At 42.2% G+C, this 25350-nt stretch overlaps 1 protein-coding gene across 1 annotated transcript in view; it reads left to right on the top strand.

Annotated features, from left to right (window-relative positions):
• Nucleotides 1-25350, top strand: part of LOC129709174 (coronin-1C-like) — a 92765-nt gene that overhangs the window by 49151 nt on the left and 18264 nt on the right. Inside the window, exons 3-4 of the mRNA XM_055655337.1 lie at nucleotides 6879-7001; nucleotides 20280-20409. Of these exons, the coding sequence (XP_055511312.1) occupies nucleotides 6879-7001; nucleotides 20280-20409 (253 nt within the window). The remainder of the gene's footprint in view (nucleotides 1-6878; nucleotides 7002-20279; nucleotides 20410-25350) is intronic.

The following is a 25350-nucleotide window of genomic DNA, read 5'->3' as shown; positions in this document are numbered from 1 at the left end:
TTATTTTGACATTTTCCTCGCAATGTGTTTTTTTTCCCTCTATTCGACCCTCTGTCGCACACCCCCAATCCAGTCTACTCCTGGTTATACGCTTTCCATGATCAGCCACCATAGAAGCCCTTCCCTAGATAATATCAGTCAAAGTAATCAGACGACTTTGAAATCCAGGATCTTGGTTTGGTGATATCTGTGACCAAACTACAGTGATGTTTTTAATGTGATTGACATTCATTCATTCCTAATATGCTTGATATGAATAGTCATTTGGCTCTCCAAGCAGATGTAAAATGCCCATTCTATTACACATAGAAACATAGAAAAATAGGTGCAGGAATAGGCCAATCGGTCTTTCGAGCCAGCACCTCCATTCAATATGATCATGGGTGATCATCTAAAATCAGTACCCCATTCCAGCTTTTTCCCCATATCCCTTGATTCGTTTAGCCCCAAGAACTAAATCTAATTCTCTTGAAAACATCCAGTGAATTGGCCTACACTGCTTTCTGTGGCAGAGAATTCCACATATTCACAACTCTCTGGGTGAAGAATTTTTTCCTCAGCTCAGTCCTAACTGTGACCCCCTGGTTCTGGATTCCCCCAACATGGGAACATTTTTCCTGCATCTAGCCTGTCCAATCCTTTAAGAAATATATATGTTTCTATTCTATAAGATCCCCTCTCATTCGTCTAAATTGCAGGGAATACAAGCCCAGGACCCATTATTTCACCACATGTCAGTCCCGCCATCCCAGGAATTAACTGGTGAACCTACACTGCACTCCCTCAATAGCAATAATGTCCTACCTCAAATTAGGAGTCAAAAATTGCACACAGTACTCCAGGTGCGGTCTCACCAGGGCCCTGTACAACTGCAGTCGGATGTCCTTGCCCCTAAACTCAAATCCTCTTGCAATGAAGGCCAATATGCCATTAACATTCTTCACTGCCTGCTGTATCTGTATATGCACAGCATTCTCCATGGGGTTGCACTTGTAGCAGGAGGGGAGAATCATTTTGGTCTGGGTGCATATTGAAATAAAGGCACTGGCATATTCCCGCCAGGAGATTGTGCAATATTTCCTTCTTGAGATTAGCTTTTTGGTACTTGCTCTATTGCCACCATTACTAAAGAGCAGTTTTGATCAATCCCTTGAGAGTGGGCAGAGGCCCATAAAGCCAACTGAGTAATAGTTATTTGTCATGTTTGCCCAACATGGATGAATCTAATCGTTAGCTGTACATATATAAACTGTTGGCTGTGTAGATTCTCTGGTGCTGAACGTAGTGAAGATTGGGGACTGGAACCAGGTTCATGGCATGCGATAAATGCTTCTGATCGTGAATCCTTTTTTTTTTAAACCATTGTTCACACAATTCAAGCCCTGAAAAGTCCAAAACAGAAATGTTGCGCGCCCATTACCTCCACACATGCTGCCTAACCCGCTGAGTTACTCCAGCACTTTTTTAGCTCAAGATTCCAGCATCTTCAGTTCCTTGTGTCTCCTGAAATGTCTGAGATGGCTTTCCCTTTAAAAACCTGAAGGTCAAGTATTGAAGTATTTTCCCATATCTCGTGCTCTTCTGAATTTAAAAAAAAAACACGACCTCTCCCCTCTATAGGCCTTAATATCAAACATTCTGTTAATCGACATTCCAGAATGCTTGATATTAAACAACTATCTGCAACATCTAATAATTGCATGGACGGCAAGATTGGTTTATTTTGGCTCAACACACTGTTTTTGTCAGTATCTGGTGTAATGGCTTCTTGGAGTTACAAAATAATCTGTATCCTTTGTTATTATGACTTATCACAAAAGATGTAGACTAAAGTTCTCTCAGCTCTACTGTAACAATGTTGCTTCCTCCACCTTCTGTGTTAGTTGGAATAATTCCCAATATGCTTGTCAGGAATATTCATTATGCCCTACGAGCAGATGAAAGCTCACCACATATGCAGTGCCCCCAAGTTAAGTCAGGGGGTGGCAATGTGGCACAGTGGTAGAGTTGCTGCTTCACAACGCCAGAGGCCAGGGTTTGATCCTGACTGCGGGTGCTGTCTGCCCGCAGTTTATTCGTTCTCCTGTAACCGCCGGGGTTATCTCGGGAATCTCCGATTTCCTCCCACACCTCAAAGAGGTACAGGTTTGTAGGTTAACAGGCTTTGGTAAAAAAATTAGTAAATTATCCCTAGTGTGCAGGATAGTGGTAGGGTATGGGATGATCGTTGGGTGGTGCGGACTCGCTGGGCTGCAGGGACTGTATCTCAAGTCTAAAATCGTCGCACAAACTCAAAAAGAAGAATAGTTGGGAGGGACAATTGGTAATGCTGTACTCTTATTTTAATGGTATGACTATTCTGTCATACCAAGCAAGAATCTGGTCTATTTAGACCTTGAATACCCCCCATAAAATATATTTCCTTTCTCATCCTCTTCATTCTGGCCTTGATCATATTTCCGTCTGATTGCACCCTGAAAGCTTTGGCTATTTATTTTCTTTCTTGCGTTTTAATGGCACATTGAAACCCTGGGTTGTTATTAAAGGATTTAGAGAATGGAATGGCTGGGCTTGTACACTCTGGAATTTAGGATGATAGGGGATCTTATTGAATCATATAAGATTATTAAGGGTTTGGACACGCTAGAGGCAGGAAACATGTTCCTGATGTTGGGGAAGTCCAGAACCAGGGGCCACAGCTTAAGAATAAGGGGTAAGCCATTTAGAACGGAGGTGAGGAAACACTTTTTCACACAGAGAGTTGTGAGTCAGTGGAATTCCCTGCCTCAGCGGGCGGTGGTGGCCGGTTCTCAGGATACTTTCAAGAGAGAGCTAGATAGGGTTTTTAAAGATAGCGGATTCAGTGGATATGGGGACAAGGCAGGAACGGGGTACTGATTGGGGATAATCATATTGAATTGCGGTGCTGGCTCAAAGGGCCGAATGGCCTACTCCTGCACCTATTGTCTATTGATTTGCTTTCATATTTGGATGCCTAAAACTGAGGAGCATCGCAAGTTCATCAGCTGAGTTGAAATTGTCTTGTAATTTATTCTGGTGAAAGTACACCACTTCCAAACACTAATTCGGCTTCCATACTTATGTCCTGCAATTCCTTATTTGGGGCAGTCTTCCGATTACTTCCTGCTGCTGCTTGTTTTCCCTCCAGCACATTTGTGGAGAGGAGAGATGAATCTGATGTTGCTTATAATCCCTAGATTAGTGTCCCACATTTACAAAAGGTTGGTGATGTTTTACCCAAAAAAAGCTGCTGCTTATCCTGTTGCAATAGCTATAGATGCAGTGAATCCCGAGCACTTAGGTTTGAGTGGCAAAGGTTTAAACCCGATGTTAGTTCACCAGATTTTGCAGAGCATTGTAATTGAATTTGAGCGCACAGGAATGTAATTTAATCTGAAGATTAAGTGGAAAATAAATTTGAGTTTTGCTGCTGAGTTATGACATCAGTGTTCCCTGCAATTGGATTACTGCCTCATATTTCAGTTCTGAGGTAATATGATCCTTTATATGGTGCTATGCGAATCCTGGGGTTAAATTACAACCTCAATCATATTCTGCACCTATCAAACATCACGACTGGGTTGTACTTTATGTTTTCTGCATTCTCTGGTAAAGTGGGCAATATTGTGAAATTTTAAGTATGTCTGTGATACTTGTAATTGCAGTTTAATCCAAGATTTGTGTATTGAAAATCATGAAGAAGCAAGGAACTGCAGATGCTCCTTTTAAAAAAAAGTTCTCAAAGTGCTGGAGTAACTCAGCGGGTCAGGCTGCATCGCAAGAGAAAATAGATGGGTGACGTTTCAGGTCTGAAGAAGGGTCCCAACTTCGAAACGTCACCTATCCACGTTCTCCAGGGATGCTGCCTGACCCTCTGGGTTACTCCAGCACACTGTTCCTTTATTAAAAATCATCCTGGATTGAGAAGTTTAACTGCGAGTGAGGTTTAAGAGAGACTTATATACATGTAAAAGGCACTTGAGAGGAGCTGACACCTTAAAGAGAAGGCAAGATGCTAGTCATCTGTCCATTTGTTGGCTATGATGTCGAGCTGTTTGACTATTATATAAACGGTTGAGTTGAAAGCATTCTTGACAGTCAAAACCCGCTTTAGAGACTTGAACAAGAAAATCTAGACACGCTCACCAATGCAGTGATGAAGGAGTGCTGTGCAGGTAAGGGTGTGGCTTTTGGGAGGAGACATCGGGCGGAAACTCCGTTTGCTTTCTTGTGGGTGGCAAACGTGACATTGCAATATTTCAACAGGCATGATCGCAGCATTCCTCCCAATAGTTCTCACTCACCCAACCATCCATCAGGAGGACTGACATCTCTTCCATTGAAGGGATCAACAAGAGTCGCTGCCTCAAAAAGGAAGCCAGCATCAACAGAGACCCACACCACCCTGGCCACACTCTTATTTCACTCCTGCCATTGGAAAGCCAGTGCAGGAGTCTGAAAACTGTTCCATCCAGATTCAGGAGCAGCTTCCTTCGTTCCTACAAACATCAGTCTATTTAACATACAACATCCAAATAAACTCTTTTTTGGTAAATCAGCATCTGCAGTTCCTTCGGTCTCTTTTAATTAAATATCAATTATTTAGTGTGGGGTTAGTGTGTGTGTATATGGGGAGTGGTTAGTGTGTGTGAGACACCGCAACCCCCCCCCCCCCGCATCCGCGCATTGTGGGGATGGGACCCAACAGGTCCTACTTGGTCTAGTATGACAATAAAACATTCAAATAATTTGCTTGTCACATTTCTTGCAAAAATGACTACACTTCATATATATTTATTTTAGCTGATCCAAAGAATTGTTTCCTTGTTATTGAAGAACCATACGCTTTATCAGTTTAAAATTTCTCATTGTACGTGTTAATTAAATTGTGGTTGGATTTTCACCGATTGAATGCAGCCAACATAGTGAGGCCAGTTTGGTTTGTTCAGTTCCCAGACCAATGAGATAGTTGGGCATCTGCAACATATATTGGCAAAGGAGTCACGAGCTTCCTGTATGTTAACAATAAACGACAGAGCTCTAACGCAGAGCTGCTCATGAAAATTAAACACTTAATATTGGCAATTAAATTGTGCTGAGCTGTCAACACTGGCAGTGAATGTACATTGAACACAATCCCAGTGTATGATGGCTGATTTTTTTCCCCTCTCCCTGGAAGAGATTCATTTTGCAACAGTAATGCCTCTTTATCAGCCCTTAACTGATTTCAGCATTGTTAAACTGTTGCAATGTCCATTGGCACTCAATTGGATCAGTCTTACTGCATTTATCAATTATGACTCCAAGCGCAAGCTACTTTTTTTTGCATTGCTCGCCTCCCAATTCCAAGTGTACTGATTTTGTTTCTTCTATCAAATTTTTGATGCTCACTTATAATTATGCATCTTATTCAAAAGTTGAAGGAGGGTCTTGACCCGAACCGTCTCCTATCCATGTTCTCCAGGGATGCTGCTCCGGCCCTGAGTTACTCCAGCACTTTGTGTTCTTGTCAAAAGATGAGGTTGGTTTAGGGTATGTGGTGAGGAAGAGGAGGAGAAGAACCAAAGGTTGATGAACCTCTAGTCTGCTGGTGAAGCATCCCCAGAAGAAAGTTAGTGTGCCTGGAGCACAGAGGATCATGGCATTTTGAAGGAAGGGGCAAGAATGAAATCTAAATGTAGTTGCTCAGATGTTGCTTTTTTTGATGATCCCAAAGTATAAGAGGGGCAATACCGTGAGAACCCGTGAAGCTTCCTGTTTCTCAGACATTCACAAGTGGATCATTTGACTGGCAGGCTTTTCAGAAATATTCATGTTATAGGAGCAGAATTAGGCCATTTGTCCCATCCAGTCTACCCCACCATTCATTAATGGCTGATCTATCTTTACCTCTCAACCCCATTCTCTGCCTTCTCCCCATAACCCCTGATACCCTTGCTAATCAATACTGATAGGCTAGCAGCTCAGGAAGTGCCTCTATGTTAAACAGGAAACACAGGTACACCTATTTATTTCATGTGAAAAATACTAAATATAAAATGCATGTATGGGTCAAAACCTGCTCATGACAACTGGTCATTCTGGTCGTGATTTATTATAAAAATAATTTAGGAATTTGAATCTCCTGAGGATCTGACAACTAATTAGTTGTTTATTTGCATGATATTTTTAAATTTCTGGAATGCACCTTTAAAAAAATATATATTGCGCCGTTCTGTATCAAAGTGAAGAGTTTCATTCGAAGGGGTGCAAAGCCCTACCTCGTGTTATGCTCGCTGGCATTATGGATGGCTTGATCTGTACACTGGACGGCTCGATTGTAATCGTGGATTGTCTTTCCGCTGACTGAAAAGCTTTTCACTGTACCTCGAGTACAGGTGACAATAAACTAAACTAAAATGCTGACATCAACCCCTGCTGACTCTCTTTCTCACTGTCATATCTGAATTAATTCAGTGCTAAACTTTAAATGTCATTTTGTTCAGCAGAGTGAATGAGTTCAGATACCCTGTGGGCAGATGAAGAGATTGGAGGGGGAAGGTACACAAAAATGCTGGAGAAACTCAGCGGGTGCAGCAGCATCTATGGAGCGAAGGAGATAGGCAATGTTTCGGGCCGATCTCCTTCGCTCCATAGCTGCTGCTGCACCCACTGAGTTTCTCCAGCATTTTTGTGTACCTTTGATTTTCCAGCATCTGCAGTTCCTTCTTAAACAGATTGGAGGGGGAATTCAGTTTGCATTATCTCATTGGGATCTGCACCCAGAACTCTGTCGTATCTAGTGCTTGGAGCTGTTGATAATTGTCAATACTGCCTGTGTAAACAATATCCTGACGTATATCATTCTCTGTTCACAGATGGGCCGGATTGATAAGGCATATCCAACGGTTTGTGGGCACACGGGACCAGTGCTGGACATTGAGTGGTGCCCGCACAATGACCATGTCATCGCCAGTGGGTCAGAGGATTGTGCCATTATGGTAAGTATTTTATAAATTGGAAAAATATGCAATTACTTAATTTCAAGCTAATTTCCTTGTGGGTATTAGGATTTCGGCAGCACATTGGCATTGCGGTAGAGCTGCCGCCACACAGTGCCACAGACCCGAGTTTGATCCTGACTACAGGTGCTGTCTGTACACTGTTTGTGCATTCTCCCTGTGACAACGTGTGTTTTCTCCGGGTGTTCCTGTTTCCTCCCACATGCCAATTTTGTAGGTTAATTGGCGCTAGTAAACATTGTAAATTGTTCCTAGTGTGTAGGGCAGTGTTGGTGTACGGGGTGATCGCTGGTCAGCTTGGACTTGGTGGGCAGTAGGGCCTGTTTCTGCGCTGTATCTCTAAAGTCTAAATATGGGGCTATATTAAATGCTTTTAAGAGATGACTCACATTTTCGTGCACGATAACCCAACAGTTTAAATTCATTGTTTTCCCTCTTTCACGTGAATCTATTTTCAATTAGATGTCTCAGCTAAAAAGGCAATTTGACTAGTCCCCATCTTGGTGATCTAAATATAAGATGCTGTATACAAGCTTGAATAAGAATAGAAAATGCTAGATAAACTCAGCATGACCGGCAGCATCTGTAGGGAAAAGAAATTAACATTTTGTCCTTCCACAGATGCTGCTTGACCTGCTGACCTTTCTAGCATTTTCAGTTTATTTCAGATTTTCAACATGTGCCGTTTTTTATTTTTTATTTTGTCTATATAAACATTTTAATACCATAGCATGTTACTGAACAGAGGGGGAATTTGTACATTGCATTCTTGTTCCCATGAATTTAACAATGTCTTTGATCTGAATCTTGATTATCCAATGTGTGTCTTATTCAATAATGAAGACCCATAATATGTTACTTTTTTTTAAGCAAAATCTCTTGAAATTCAAATGAGCAAGTGTGGAAAAAACCCCACAAAACCCACAAATGTGCCTATTTATCATTGATCCTTTTTGATTCAGTACAAAGAGAACAGTAACATGCTGTCAGATTTACCTTAATTTGCAGCCTCTTGTGAAATAGCCCCTTCTGAAATAGCGATGGATATTTTTCTGATGTTTAGAAAATCAAGGGTGATGGAGATGAATAGTTCTGAAAAATGTTGCTGGTGCAGAAAATCAACCACGATCCTAATCACAATGTTATAGCAGGATAGTGCTATTGATTTTGTTTAAATTCAGTGTAGTGCCTCAACGTTCAATACCTGTTCTAACCATCAAAAGCAAATTAGTTAACAACACGTCTGTTAATGGGATCAACCTGTGCATACAATTTGCAATCTCTGTCTACTCCACAATAATCACGCTTTAAAATTCTTGTTGGTGGTCAATGCTTTTCCTTTAAGTGTTTTGATGTGAGTAAATTTAGTGCAGGAAACTCATCCGTAATTGCTTTACCGTGAAATGGAAAATCCATTGTGCTTTTAGGCAACATTCTCTTGAGAGAATTCGCTGAACATTCATCTCTTCCAGTAACAAACACGCTAGTGACCTCTGGCACTCAAACAGTTGCCGTTAGGATATTGAATAGAAATTTTAAATTTAAGAGAAATAAGCAATGCCCACATTTTTAAATTCTTTGCCTGCTTGAAATTTACAAATATCAGAGTGTTGCAATACAAAGATGATGGTTTACATCGAAGATAGACACAAAATGCTGGAGTAACTCAGCGGGTCAGGCAGCATCTTCAGTCTGAAGAAGTGTCGCGACCCAAAACGTCACCCATTCCTTCTATCCAGAGATGCTGCCTGAACCGCTGAGTTACTCCAGCATATATCTTTGTTGCAATACGTTATCAGTTTTGCACCTTTAAGTCTGGGAAAAATGTGAAGCTGAGGACTATTCTTTGTTTTTCGCGAAAAGAGAAATTGTCAATGGTTCTGTTTGTTTTAAAACTAATATGAAAACCTTTGGAAATGGGAAAAGGTCTCACAAGGACAGTATAAAAAGTGCAAAGTTGTATCTATCAAAAAAAGATACTCTTCTATTCAAAGCCACATCTGAGGCTTGAAAAAATAGAGATAATTTTGATAAAGTAGATTCATTTCTGGACAATGAAATCAGAAGCTATCATTATTACTGTGTTTAAGAAAGATCTGCAGATGCTGGAAAAATCGAAGGGAGGCAAAAATGCTGGAGTAACTCAGCGAGTGAGGCAGCATCAATGGAGAGAAGGAATAAGCGCCATTTCGGGTGGAGACCCTTCTTCAGACTTACTGTGTTTCTTTTTGGTCACACTATGATATGAACTATGTCATTAAGCTGGAAAGAGCACAGAATAGATTAATGAGGTTGTTGTCAGGACCAATGGGACTAGCTATAGAGAGAGAGAAAGAGAGAGAGAGGTTAGGCAGGCTAGGACTTAATTCCTTGCAGCAGAAGGGTTGAACTTATAGAGGTGTATAAGATTAAGAGGGGAATTGATAGGGTGAATGCCCAGTGTAGGGGAATCAAGACCAGTGGACAAAGGTTTATGGTGTGATTGGAAAGATTTCATGGTAACCTTGGGGTCAACTTCTTCAATGAGAGATGGTGGGTAAATGGAACAAACTGCCAGACGATGTCATTGAGGCAGGTTCTATAAACAGCATTTAAATGACACCAGGGCAGATACATGGATGGGAAAAGTTTCGAGGGATGTGGGCCAAATGTGAGCAAATTGGAACTTTCTCAGATGGGGATCTTGGTTGGCATGGACGAGTTGGGCCAAAGGGCCTTTTTCTGCGCCAAATGACTATGACTCCGATCCGGACCAGGCATCAAGAAACTAAATGAGGAATTTGGAGGAAATTTAATTTCAAGAATGTTGAATTCAGTATCTCAAAAAATTGTTCAAATAAATAGTTCACGCTTTTAATCGCTCGAAAGCCATTTGAGCATGTTCTCCTGGTAGATGGATAGGGAATGTTTAGAGGGATATGGGTCAAACACAGGTAGGAGGCACTCATGTAAATGGGGTACCTTGGTCAGCATGGGCAAGTTGGGCGGTAAGATCTGTTTCCATGCAGTATGACTATGACAAGAATGAAAGGTGAGCTGTTAAGATGGGAGGGTGCTCAACTTGAACATGAATGCCAGTATGTACTGTTTGGGCCAAGGGAGATGTTTCTGGCCTGTATGTTTGAAACAATTCTATGTGGCACTCGTGAGGTTGTATATTTGGATAAAAGATTAAGGGTTGTCAAAAGAGAATTGCAATTGCAAGCATTATTTTGTGACGAGAGTAAATTACTTGTTTTGGCATAGTGCTCGTGATGTGTCATTGTATTGTGCAAGCATGTCTTTTTGATTTCAGGTCATAGTCATACGGCGAGGAAACAGACCCTTCGGCCTAACTTGCCCACACCGACCAACATGTCCCATCTACACTAGTCCCACCTGCCTGCATTTGACCCATATCCCTCTAAACCTATCCTATCCATGTATGTACCTGTCTAAATGTTTCTTAAACATTGCAATAGTACCTGTGTTGGTCTCCTCAAAGTTTGCCTTAATATTAACTGCTGCAGAATGTGTTTTGGGTGACTCGCTGAAATCCTGCTTTGGGAGAGGAAAAAAGAATCATTGTATGACAGTTTTTTTAATTTTTATGCAAACATCATCCAACTTCACTGACATCCTGTCCAAATTTGAATAGTGCGCTAGAAACATAGAAAATAGGTGCAGGAGTAGGCCATTCGGCCCTTCGAGCCTGCACCGCCATTCAATATGATCATGGCAGATCATCCAACTCAGTATCCTGTACCTGACTTCTCTCCATACCCCCTGATCCCTTTAGCCACAAGGGCCACATCTAACTCCCTCTTAAATATAGCAAATGAACTGGCCTCAACTACCTTCTGTGGCAGATAATTCCAGAGATTCACCACTCTGTGTGAAAAATGTTTTCCTCATCTCGGTCCTAAAAGATTTTCCCCTTATCCTTAAACTGTGACCCCTTGTTCTGGACTTCCCCAACATCGGGAACAATCTTCCTGCATCTAGCCTGTAAACTAAACAGTTGTGTTTTGCTATCTGCCATATTGTGTGCATCTGTTGCCTGTCTGCAATTAAACTCATTTGTATTTGTAAACAGTATTCAATTGTTAATTGACCTTGTCTTTTCTCATTTATCTTAAATATATCTTCTAAATCCCCCTTTTTCCCCTCGCTATTTATGCCAATTGTGCTTTGATCTGTCCTTTGTGCTTTGTCTTTGCGTAACATAGTCAGTTTGTCTCATGTTAAAGGGCATAGTTTACCTGATCATGCAATAGATTGGTTCATCACTTTATTGTTCAAACTATCAATGTCACCCCTTTTTATGTACAGAGCTGCATCTTAAGATATTGGAGAAAGTTGATCGAAGGGATTGGGTTTGAATCAAATCTTCGAGGTGTACAGAATAAAGAGAAAAGTGCAGTTGAATAGACATAGCATGAGAGTCCCTGTTAGTCTTCGTAGAGTGGGAACCAGGAACACGGCAGAATATGCGAGTTCGGTATTCTGAAAAACGCAAGGAATAATGGGATTTGTCAAAGATCACTCGCAAGCAAGCAAGCAAGCAACCCGGCGGGACAGGCAGAGTTGAGCTGGAGTTAGCGCTTCTTCTGCACGCTGGCTGTAAGCCTGGGCCGCCACTGCTCCGGGCTGGTGCCCCGTAAGCCCAGGGTCATCTCTGGCCGCCCCCGGACAGGGATGGGATACTCGGCAGGGAACAGGGACCGTCCAGTAGCAATTCAACAGCGCTTGCAGCGCCGGAGACCCGGGTTCGATCCTGACCGTGGATGAAACACAGGTCTGTATATATGCAGCAGCACAGCTGCCGAGAATGTTTATCGCGAGTGGCCTATGACCTGGGCATGTGCAGTCGGAATACCGAACTCACTTATTAGAAAATGGTGGTTTGGGAAGGTGAGAGGCAGTAAATGTTTAAGTAATACAATAAAATGTTGTAGTGCCTTGGAATGTTAAGCTTGCTTTTCTAACATAAGTTACGTTGAAGTTTGTCTTAAGGGAGCAAACTGCCTTTTTAACGTACACTCAGGCTTCTGTATGAGTGTGTTGAGGTTGTGCACAGCTGTAACCAGAGTAAAGTATCACAGCATCTCACAACTATTCGTGATGCCCAAAATATGCTGGTTATCACGAAGCATTGTCTACTGGACCTGAAGACTGCTGGGTGCCTGGAAATCTAATTAAAAATGGATGGTCTTCCTGCCAACCTCTCAAACACACGTTGGAACCACAGCTGCCTCTTGTGGTGCATCAAAGAAGATTTAGATCAAATGGAATATCATTGAACCCGAGCTTGATGAGTGGAAAGAGTATTGTGAACTATGATATCTCTGAATCCTAGAAACTTTGCACTGAAATGTGTGTAACCTACAACCAACCCCCCCCCCCCCCCCCCTTTTTTTCCAAATCCTTTTCGTCCTTGTGCCCCACCTGGATGCAGACTAATTTCTCCCTTTTCCCGCCCAAGAGGACATGGGATTAATGTGAAAGGGAAAGATTTAATAGGAAGTTGAGGGGTAAGTGGTCATATTGAAGAGCAGGGAACAAATAGATAGAGTCAAGAGAGAGTTTATTGTCATGTGTCCCAGATAGGGCAATGACCAATAAACAAAGTATTTCTGTGTTTAAAATCGTTATTTTCTCCCAAAAGATTGTCAAGTTAATTATATTTCTATAGCACATTTAAAAACAACTCTCATTGACCAAAGTGCTTTACATCAGTGCAGGTACTAACATGCTACACACAGTGGTACATAGATCTAACAATACATACATACAGTGCTCCCCGAGTCCCGATCCATGGCACACTTATGTCCTGAGCAAGACCTGACACAACGTGGCGTGAGTTTCTGAAAGTGCATCTTGAGCACATGTCTTCCTCAACATAAATGCTTGGTGATTTAGCAATTGAGCCTGAGTAACTCAGCAGGTCAGGCAGCATCTCTGGAGAACATCGATAGGCGATGTTTCGGATCGAGTCCTTTCTTCACACGCGACCCCTTGAGTTATCATCTCGCACGCAGGTCCATTTAACTCTGGCTCACTAACTCACTGTCCCTGCAATTATCACTAAGTCTTGACTTGTGCCAACTTTTCTTTCCCCATCCAGATACTGAGCAGAGCCGTTCTCTGCCAGACCCTGGACTATGATGATCAAGAATCTGTTTCCTATTGTGTTAACAGCTGGTTTCATCACTGCTTAGGAATTCCAGTGTTTTAAATGCTAGCATATGTTCTATAGTTTGATGTGTTCATCAAACAACCTCTGCCATTTGGGTATTTCCAAACCTTTAATTTCAACCCTAGAATTTTGATAATCCTTGGCCTAGAATCTATTTAAAAATTGAAAAAGCAAGGATTGTCTGGAACTTAAAAAAAAATTTGTGAGTCTACTTTAAAATGATTTTAAAAATTTCTAAAAAAGAAATGCTGATTTGAATACGTTAGATTTTAACCACCCCAGCCTGGGAGGTTTCATGGGTTTATCGCTGAGCTAAAAGCCGTCCGCTACATTAATGTGGAATCGGATGAGTGAGTTATTTTTGTTTAACATCTGCAGATTTGGTGTCTCAAAGGATCGTGAATTAGGATATGAGTCATTGCATTATTTTTTTTCCCCTCTGCTGCTCTAGATTGGAAAACTAAAATGGAACTTTGTATGAAGATTTGGTAAAGTTAAACTTATTTCCCTCAACTTGACCTATATCCAGCAGTTGACACCAGTATTCGGTTGTGTTTGGCAGAACTCCTGTACGTTCCAGAATTGTGTTTCGCGCACTACTCTTGCCTTGATAGCTTGTTGTCACATATACAATGACACTCTTCCCAAGAAGTAGTATTCACTGGGGTAGATCTGGCCAGTTGTCAGTGCTAGGTTATTGTAATCTACTAGTTTGAAAATTCCCTGTAATTTGTTTAAAATATCATCTGGTTTTAAATGAATGCCGGAAATTGGAACCAAGTTGAATATAGCTTGAATATATGTGCTGTTTGCGGGTGCTGACTGTACGGAGTTTGTACGCTCTCCCTGTGACCTATGGGATTTCTCCAGTTTCTTCCCATAATCTAAAGACGTACAGGTTTGTAGGTTAATTGGCTTCAGTAAAATTGTAGAATTGTTCCTAGTGCGTAGGATAGAGTTAGCTTACGGGATGATTGCTGGTTGGCGCTGACTCGGTGGGCCGAAGGGCCTGTATCTGCGCTGTATCTCTAAAATCTGAAGAAAATGTTTGCTTCCGCTAGATTTTCTTATGTTTGCTAATTGAATAGATTTACTGCCCCTTTCTAGATTTCTGCAGTAACTTTCATCTTGTACTATTCACAACTGAGTTTGAAATTGCACGGGTCAAATTACACGGTTACACTAACTGAACATGTTTCATAATTACACAAATTGTCACGTCACAAAAGTTTGCGAATTTGAAGACTCTTACTTGTCTGGAGACGGTAGATCAGAATGGCACATCCATCTCACTTCTGAAGCGAATTTTTATTTTCACATCCTAGAAGCTAATGTCACTACACAGGAGAGGGAATGATTAATTCTAGCAACAGTGATGTCCCCAGATTCAGATTAGTTTACTGGTATGTACAGCAGGGTGCAATGAAATACCTTGTCCACCTGAAACCCACAGAGTAAACAGTATACACATAGTAATAATAAATCTACTAATAAATATGCAGAGTGCAAGATTGTAGTGCAGTTAGAAGTTGAGCAAAATAAAATGAAACTCCAATTACAGCCCAGCGGCACAGCTGTGGAGAGCTGCTGCCTCACAACGCCAGAGACCTGGGTTCAATCCTGACCTCAGGCGTTGTCTGTGGGGAATGTGTACATTCCCTCTGTGACTGCGTGTGTTTCATCCCACATCCCAAACACATGCGGGTTCGTAGGTTAATTGGCCTCTTGTAAAAATCACCCTTAGTGACTAAGGAGTGGATGAGAAAGTGGGATAACATAGAACTAGTGGGGAACTTAGCTTTAGTGCTTGTGAGAAGAGTCTATTTATCGCATGAAGCCAATGTGACTTTTGCTTGCACTTGTTTGGAGCATTTTGTGCTATTAAAAATTAGTGCCAAGATCTGTTGTATCTGCACCTTGATGTATGTAATTTAATAAGAACATGTATTGAATTTTTGTGGCCTGTGGTATGAAATTGCATTGGTATCAAATTCATTTCCCATGTACTGTAGGTCATAATAGAAACAAGGAACTGCAGATCCAGATTTATAAAAGCTTTCTTCCCCATAGTCCTTGCATTCAGTCTGAAGAAGGGCCCTGACCCGAAACGTCACCTATCCATCCCTGTTCTCCAGAGATGCTGCCTGACCCGCTGAGTTGCACCAGCACTGTGTGTCTTCCACAGTACATCGTTGCTGATTTAACTGCATCACTGCCATCTACTGTTGAAAACCTGTATTACATACAAGTTACAACACTGAAGATGGTCGTGCCCCCAATCGCAAGTCTTATACCACTCCTCCTAATTCCATATGCTCTCCATGTTCGGAATGTGAGTTTGCTTTGAGTTAATTGATGTGATTTCTATATTTCTATATTTTCTACATTTGTTCTATTATCTAATTATTTCCCTTTTACCCATTTATCCTTCATAGTTTCCTATCAAAACATGGTTAACATCTCAATTACAGTCACCAATGTACTGGTAGTGCACTGGGTAAAGCATTTACAGCCCTCCATCTCGTGTGTAAAACGAAAAGCTTCTTTCCGACTTAAATTACCTCTATTTTATCATGTCTGGCTGAATGGAGAGCAGATCAATAACATAATCAAAGACTTGTCCCATCCCAGTCATTCCCTCTTCTCCCTGCTTCCATCTGACAGAAGGTACAACAGCCGGAAAGCTTGCACCACCAAAATCAAACGTTTTCTTCCCCTCCATTATCAGGCTTCTGAAAGGTTCTTCCATAAATTAGGATACTGTCCGACTCACCTCTACCCCCATCAGGACGAATTTCGTCCAAGGAACTCGTGCTATGACACCATATTCTGCACTCTGTATCTTCCCCTATGCTCTATCTATGGTTCATTGACTTGAACTGATTGTATCTATGCATGGTATCATTGTATGTCAGGATTTTCATATGAAAGAAAGACTGGATAGACTCGGCTTGTACTCGCTGGAATTTAGAAGACTGAGGGGGGATCTTATAGAAACTTACAAAATTCTTAAAGGGTTGGACAGGCTAGATGCAGGAAGATTGTTCCCGATGTTGGGGAAGTCCAGGACAAGGGATCACAGTTTAAGGATAAAGGGGAAATCCTTTACATAGAAACATAGAAATTAGGTGCAGGAGTAGGCCATTCGGCCCTTCGAGCCTGCACCGCCATTCAATATGATCATGGCTGATCATCCAACTCAGCATCCCGTACCTGCCTTCTCTCCATACCCCCTGATCCCCTTAGCCACAAGGGCCACATCTAACTCCCTCTTAAATATAGCCAATGAACTGGCCGCAACTACCCTCTGTGGCAGAGAGTTCCAGAGATTCACCACTCTCTGTTTAGGACCGAGATGAGAAAAAAAAAATTCACCCAGAGAGTGGTGAATCTCTGGAACTCTCTGCCACAGAAGGTAGTTGAGGCCAGTTCATTGGCTATATTTAAGAGGGAGTTAGTTGTGGCCCTTGTGGCTAAAGGGATCAGGGGGTATGGAGAGAAGACAGGTACAGGATACTGAGTTGGATGATCAGCCATGATCATATTGAATGGCGGTGCTGGCTCGAAGGGCCGAATGGCCTACTCCTGCACCTATTTTCTATGTTTCTATGATCTGTTTGAGTAGCATGCAATACATAGCTTTTCACTGTACCTCGGTAATAATAAACCTAAACCTAATCTTTTACTCCAATTCAGAGCTTAGAGCAAAGTGTTGACAAATATAAAGTACTCTTTGATTACTTCAAAACGTACTAAAATGTTATTGTCCAAGAAATACTATTTAAAATTTTGGGCATTTGAAACGTAGACAAAGTCCTTGTCCATTTGCACAAAGCAAGCTCTCATTCCCAGCAATATAGTAATGACCAGAGTCTGTGAGTGAGGCATACTGAGGAAGTGGTGTTATGTTTGAATGCGAGATTAGTTTGAAAACATTTCAAAGGGCTGAGGAATTATCTTGGGTGAATAATACAATTAGCACTTATCCATATCCTTTGCCATCCTACGGTCTTTCTCATAGATGGAAGTGATACCAGGGCAGTAATAATCATAAGATTGCAAGTTCTCATTGGTCACTTTGCCCATTAATGTTTACAGAATTTCACAATGCTTTAATTGTGGAAGGAGCCATTCAGTTTATACTTCCTCTTCAAGAGCAGTCTATGCTAATCTGACTTCCCTTAAACCAATTCTTTATTTTCTGTTAACCCTGTTTTATTTTCCTAGGATAGGAATCTATTCAGCCTATCAAGTCTTTGCCATTTCTGGGAGCAATTCCATAAATCCCATCACCCAAACTCTTTTGCTGTAATATTCTCTCAGATGCCCACTCTATCTATCTTCTATCTACCCTCTATCTTCCAGCAGGTGGTAGAAGCTGGTAATGCACAGTGGTCAATCAATCTGCTTGTTTTTGAAATGTTCTGGTTATGGGGTGGGAATATCAACAGCACACAACGCCCAGGATCAAACCCATGTCAGTGGTGCTATGAAATAGCATCCTTGTCATCCATCTGAGACATTCCACCAGCCTGTTTGTATCTCCTTGAAATGCAGGAGTTGAATGAATCAACTGTGCTACTATCTCTGGCAGTGCATTCCAGACCCCAGCGGCAATCTCAGAGACAAAAGAATCCCTGTTCCCTCCGCAACTACCTGGTTAACTCGTCTCATTGCTTCCCACCCAAACCACCCCTCCCCAGGTACTTTCCCCTGCAACTTCAAGAGATGCAACACCCATCCCTATACCTCCCCCCTCCACTCCATCCAGTCTTTTTAGGTGAGGCAGAGGTTCACTTGCACCTCCTCCAACTCATCTGCTGTATCCGCTGTTCCAGGTGTGGACTCCTGTTTATCAGCGAGACCAAGCTGAACACCTCCGCTCAGTCCACCTAAGCCTACCTTATCTCCCGGTCACTAAACACTTTAACCCTGCCCCCCCCCCCCCCCCCATCCCATTCCCACACTGACCTTTCTGTCCTGGGCCTCCTCCATTGTCAGAGTGAAGCCCAGTGCAAATTGGAGGAACAACACCTCGTATTTACCAGCAGTATGAGTATTGACTTCTCTAACTTCATGTAACCCTTGCTTTCCCTCTCTCTCCATCCATCCCCATTTTTCCCAGTTTTCCGACCAGTCTGACTGCTCTTGTTTACCTTTTATCTCTGTTTGCTTTGTTGTTACCTTCTCCCAGCTAAAAATGGTCTATTCTACATGTCCCTTGATCTCCATTTCCTTTGTCTCATTTTCACACCTTGGACTTCCTTATCTCTGTATCTCCCTCTCCCCTGGCTCAGTCTGAAGGAGGGTCTTGGCCTGAAACGTCACGCATTCCTTCTATCCAGAGATACTGCCTGTCCCACAGAGTTACTCCAGCATTTTGTGTCTATCTTCGCCAAAAAAAATCAGAGTTCGTTCAAATGCTGATCACTCTTTCATGCTTCTTGATTCCTCCATCAATGCAAACAGTTTTTAATACTAAATTGATTTGCTTTTCTATCTCCTCTGTTCCCAGGAGGACAGTCCTTACTTCTACAAATCCCTCTTCCCTGATATTATTTTGGTATCTCTCTTCTGTATTTTCTCCAAAGCCTTTACATCCGACCAGAGATAGTTGTGAAGAGGACAAGGAGGCTTCAAAGAGATATACATGTGTTAAGCTGAGTGGGAAAAGTAAATGTCGGAAAAACATGTTGAAAAATCTTCACGAGTCTTCCCGTGCTTATCTGCCGTTAGCGAGTCTTCCCCAGTACCTGCCGTTAGCGTTAAGAGCCGCTACGAGACGTCCCAGAGCTCCAACGTACCCGCTACATTCATTCTCCGTGCTTACCACAAGTTTGATTTTTTTTTAACTCGGGAGTGCTCTTGGAATTAACTTGTATCATGGGACAGGGCTTTATGTCTCTGCAATTCTCTTCAAAGGGGGAGGAAGCAATATTTCCATGTTCTTAAGGTTGAAATAGATACATTCTAGCTAAACAAGGGAGTGATGGGAATGCCGAGTAATGGTTACAAACAGATCAAGAAGAATCTTGATGGTGGAGTGATCTTGGAGGGACCAAGTACCCTACTCCGAATTTGTTTTTGTATGTCTGATAAGCCAATTTTCTGTCCACACTGTTACACCTGGGGATGATATATTGTCAATGTCCGTATGCAGCATTCGGGTGAACGTTCGGGCTTGAACTCGTGTCCGCTTTTAACATTTAACTGCCAATAAGGGAGAGTTCACCTCCATCTGTTTAAGATTCAATGCCATCACAAGAAGTGAGTGTTGGAGCTGGTCTGCAATGAGTGGTTCACATTGTGATTCCCAAACCCTCCACAAGCCACATATCTGGAACGTTCTGGGGTGCTTTTGTCTCCATATTGCACCTGGATGCTAATTAACTACAAGGCACAATTTTGGGCAAAATAGTCACTTGATTAACATTTAACCCATTGACCTAAAACTAACAGGTGATACCTGACTGCAATTTGGCACCAACTTGATCATTTTTCTGCTCCTTGAATTTACCTTAAAACCCCTTTTAAAATGTTAGGCTTTCAGCTTTTGCTGTTGAAAATAGATCTAATCTGCACAGATTTTTAATTATCTATCACATATTTTTTCTGCAGTATGTTTCCTGTACCTCCTGCAGTATTTTTTTTTACTTCTACGCTGTTGTATACAACTTAGAATTTGGAATATTTTGGCTTTCAGCTTTTGCTGAAAAAACCCCAAATCTAACCTATACAATATTTTTTCTGTACTCCCTCCAGTAATTTTTCCTTCTACACTGTCGTATCCAACATTGTCTGGCTATGGTTTACTCTGGGATCTTTTCCGTGTCGTTGTGGGTCTGACATTTTGATAAGTTATAAAATTAGTCATCTAACATCCCTGACACAATTTGGTGGTAGCAGAGGGAAGTAGAATCCAACGTGTTTTTGGGATGTTTGCACTTGTTGGTGATGCAGCGGCAACTCGGTAAACATTCCGCGATTGTTTAATTTCCTCATAATTCACGAATGTGGGTTGCATGTTATGAGGATGTCCTCTGATCCAGTTTAATATATCATTTGTCTCTTGTCGACAGCTATGGCAGATCCCGGAAAATGGACTGACCGTTCCCATCACTGATCCAGTTGTCACCTTGGAGGGACACTCCAAGAAAGTTGGGATTGTATCCTGGCATCCAACAGCGCGCAATGTTCTCCTCAGTGCAGGTGAGATGATGGGGATTTGCTGTGGGACCTTCGTGGTGGGGGGAGATGTAATTGTGCAGGCACATTGTAAACAGAGTTCTGGGACCTTGCATTATGGACGTTGTCATGATATCTCAGTAGACACAATAGCAGTAATATGAGTTCCAACCTCCTTAATCACCCCACCCCCAGCGTTCAACTCTTTGCTGAACTCTGAGTTGGAAGTGACAGTGTATTTATAAGATCATGAGTTCATACGACATAGGAGCGGAATTGACCCATTGAATCTGCTACACCATTTGATCATGGCTGATCTTTTTTCCCTCTCAACCCCGTTCTACTGCCTTCTTCTCATAACCTTTGACGCCCTTACTAATAAAGACCTATCAATCTCCCCCTTAAAAAATACCCGACTTGGCCTGCACAGCCATTTGTGGCAATGAATTCCACAGATTCACCTGCCGAAAGAAGAGACTAAAGAAGTTCCTCCTCATCTCCATTCTAACGCATGTCCTTTTATTCTGAACCTGTAACCTCTGCCCTAGACTCTCCCACCAGTGGAAACATCCTCTCCACATCTGCTCTATCTAGGCCTTTCATTATTCAGTAAGTTTCAGTGAGATTCCCCCCCCTCAACTTTCTAAACTCTAGCGAGTACAGTCCCAGAACGATCAATCACTCCACATACATTAACTCAATCAACCTTGAGAATGATCAATTCTCATAAACCTCTTCTGGACCTTCTCCAACACCAGCACATCCTTCCTCCGATATGGGGCCCAAAACTGCTCACAGTGTTTCAAATATGGTCTGACCAGCGCCTTATTAAAAAACCTCAGCCTTAATCTTTTTTTTAAATGTCAGCCATTTCTCAAGCTTTGGAGCGTTTTATGTTTTAAAACTTTAATACTGCTTTAAGACGGGTCGGCAACCTGGTTCTGCATATGGGGCCAGGACGCATGTCTGTGAGTGGATGGCGGGCCACATCTATCACGTGTACACATGGATCCCTCCCTCAACCCGCCCCGGATGTCAGGCATCAAATCACGTGTTCACATAGATCCCGCCCCTTGGGGAGGATGCCACCCGGAGCACTGGCCCCTAGTTACGGGCACTCACGAACATGGCGTACCTACGGACCATTGCCTTGGCTCTGCCCTGAAGGAGGTGGCTCAAATATTCACAGTCACTCGTCCCCGGCCTATTGACAACCCCGATCCCGACAGTGAAGCCCAGACAGAGAAGGTGCACGGCCGTGCCGGCAGCTTTGCGCAGGATGCGGTACAGCCATAGCTCAGCGCTGCTCGGTGGCTCCGCCATTGGGGCCGCCAGCGTAGGCCTCCTTGCGGCACCGCACGTTGGCGCCGTGGCCTCGGGCCCAGGAGGAACCAGAGATGACGGAAGTCTGCGGGCCGGATAATTACAGGGGAAAAAAAATGACGACGGGCAGGATGATTTTGGGTTACGGGCCGCATTCGGCCTGGGGGCCGTAGGTTGCCGACCCCTGCTTTAAGAGTATTTAATATGCTAAATATAATATAAATGTTGTGGATCAAGACTCTTCCAATCCATATGGCTCACCACAAAGATGAAACAAAAAGCTGCTCCAAGACTTATTTGCTGTAACTATCCAGCTCCCTTTGAAATACATCTCTGAGCATTCCAGCACAGTTTCTGCACTTCTGTATATTAGGATAAAAATCTGCAGTGATCTCTCTCCTGGGCTTCAATCCATGCATTACATCAGCCTCAAGTATAATGAAGATCATGTTTGATTCTCTTCTCAAGCACTTCATAATTGTTCCAAGAAATCCTTATAGCAGGCAGTTTCCGTTCCCTTATCTTCGATAAGCGAAGATTACAATTTTTTCTTGGATTATTGGCCCCCTATTAAATGAAAGTTTTGTTAGTAATTCAATTCTGGGAGAGAGCATCGGTGATGATTCTTAGAACAAATTCATTTATAGAAACATCCTCTATGAAGTCATCATTTAGCAAGGGTTTAGTGGTGGGGATGGGGCAGTTAACGAGGCTGGGACTAATATTATTGCCCTTGTGAGCAACATTTTTACTTATTGGGCATTTATTTGAACAAAGCAGCTTCAATTGCCGATCAGACCAACTCGGTCAGGTGTAACTATTGATGTGATTCTTTGCGAGAAAATCCAGGAGTATTCAAGTACATTCAAGGGTCATAGTTTAAGGATAAGGGGGAAATATTTTAGGACCGAGATGAGGAAAACTTTTTTCACACAGAGAGTGGTGAATCTCTGGAATTCTCTGCCGCAGAAGGTAGTTGAGGCCAGTTCATTGGCTATATTTAAGAGGGAGTTAGATGTGGCCCTTGTGGCTAAAGGGATCAGGGGTATGGAGAGAAGGCAGGAACAGGATACTGAGTTTGATGATCAGCCATGATCATATTGAATGGCGGCGCAGGCTCAGGCTCGCACTTATTTTCTATGTATCTATTCCCCGGTCCAGTATTTTTTTCCAAAATGAAGTTTTAGAGGAGTAGCTCAGAACAATACATACAAGAAACGAGACAGCTGAGGCATCTGGTATAATCATGGCTGATCTGCCCGCAGCTGCAACTCTTCTGAGCAAGTCCCACATAGCTCTCAGTTTCCTGAGCTTTCAAATGTTGATTTTGCTCACGTTTAAATTTGTCTGTTGTTTCGGTCTCCACCGCCCTGCGATAGAGTTCCGGAGAATCGCAATGCTTTGGTAGAAGATTCCTGAGGTTCACCAGACTGGCTGAGAAAAAACATCCAGCACACCTCACTTTTAAAACTGCCCCTCGTATGTTGTAAATATGTGCTGTGCTTGTATCTCCTGCTTGACTTATCATAGAGACCTACTTTTGTGTTGACCATATTCTATCCACATCTGCACAAGGTGCAGAATATCATGATCTGTACTAATTGAGCTGATCTGATCGCAATGTTGTGAGTGGTGTAAACAAGGTGAGCAGCACCCCCCCCCTTAGAGGTCAAAAGTGACTCATTCACTCATGCATATAGGTTTAGATTTATTATTGTCACGTGTACCGAGGTACAGTGAAAAGCTTTGTTTGGCCTACTTGCCAAACAAATCGGGTATTTTTAACATAAATGTAATCAAGTCAAACGCGAGTGCATAGATGAGTGACGTTTCGAGCCGGGACCCTTCTTCCTGACCTGAAATATCACCTATCCATGTTCTCCAGGGATGTTGTTTTGATCTGCTGAGTTACTCCAGCACTTTGTGTCTTTTTATTTGTAAACCAGTATCTGCTTCTACGTTGTTATCACCCATATTGTTTACTTAAATGCTCCCCAAAGCATTTTAGCGTTTCCAGCAGTCCCTAAAACTGATGAGTGAAACTGATGCAGAGTGATTTGGATTTAAAACCACTGATTTGTTCAGACTAGTCTGACGATCATTTCTGGGTTCAATACAAATAAGTAAGCAGGAGAGAACTGGATTTTTAAATGACATTTAATTGGAACTTGAAAACATGCAGTTTAAACAAACTGATGCCATTTTCAACAGAAACAGATTTGCATCCGCAGTAAAACTTTGTGGTGAGTATGTTGGTGTCCCATCTCTTCCTGCCATGAGAAAATGTAGTCAAGGCTAATCGAGCCTAAATGTTGTTTCTTTACTGTCTTTGTGACATATAAGGTTGTCACACCCATTTGGTTGATATAAAACGGCACTAAATCACCTGATGGAGTAATAATTGCATTGTGGGGTGAGGAGGAGAAATCGAATGTTATCAGCAAAGCCTCAAGTTTTTTTCCATCTTTCTTATCAATATTTCCATCATAAATTATTGTGTTTGTAGTTACATTTAAGTTACCTAAGCAAATAAGGCAAAAGGACACAAACTCAATGGGTCAGGCAGCATCTCTCGAGACCCTACTTGTATCCTTTAGCGTAAACCAGCATCTGCAGTTCCTTGTTTCTACTAAATAAGACAATTGACTTTGTAAAATAAAGACAGAAAATGCTGGAAATACTCAGGTCAGTCTGCTTCAGTGGAAGGAGAAACAGAATCAATGCTTCAGGTTGGAGATTTGCTTGTTGTGCCCTCGTGATATATGATCTGTGACTGCTCGGGGTTCCCCCCTTTTTTTTTAACATGTACAACGAAGAAACGCTTAATGTGTAATTGTCTCTGCTGTCTTATGTTACAAATCGTGTGAATGATATGGTAATTAAATAGAAATAGAATGTGCTTTATAATGGGTACTGTAAAATACATGCCGGTCCACTCTCCCTTATCTTGTGCTGTGTGTTAAGGGTTCACTTGACTGTCATGAAGCCCTTAAGACTAACTAATCCAGAGTCCAACAGTGTGGAAACAGGCTCTGTGGCCGAACTTGCCCAGACCAGCCAACATGTCCCTTCTACACTAGTCCCAGCTTCCTGCATTTGGTCCATATCCTTCTAAACCAATCCTATCCATGTACCTGTGTAAATCTTTCTTAAATGTTGTAATAGTAGCTGCCTCAAATACCTCCTCTGACAGCTCGTTCCATACACCCACCACTCTTTGTGTGAAAAAGCTACCCCTTGGGTCTATTGAATCCCTCCACGCATTAAACCTATAACCTCTAGTTCTCGATTCCCCTACTGTGGGCAAGAGACTGTGCGCCTACCTGATTTATTCCTCTCATGATTTTGTACACCTCTATAAGATCACCCCTCATCCTCCTGTGCTCCAAGGAATGGTTCCTAGCCTGCTCAACCTCTCCTTATAGCTCAGGCCTTCAAAGTTGAATTTATTGCAAGTGTGCAAAAACTGAGACAAGTACTTGAACTTTGACACCGCTAATATTTGGCTTGTTTTCTGGGAAATAAGCCTGTTCCTGTAATGTTCTATGTTCTATTTCTGTGCATTTGCTGCAAATGTACTTTGGGACATCCTGAGGAAAAGAAGACTGCTACAAGAATATTAATTTTATTCTGTATAATTTC

This window comes from Leucoraja erinacea, chromosome 25 (assembly GCF_028641065.1).
Source record: "Leucoraja erinacea ecotype New England chromosome 25, Leri_hhj_1, whole genome shotgun sequence".
Lineage (NCBI taxonomy): Eukaryota > Metazoa > Chordata > Chondrichthyes > Rajiformes > Rajidae > Leucoraja > Leucoraja erinaceus.
The sequence above is the reverse complement of the archived record's forward strand: the minus strand, read 5'-3'. Positions and strand labels throughout refer to the sequence as shown.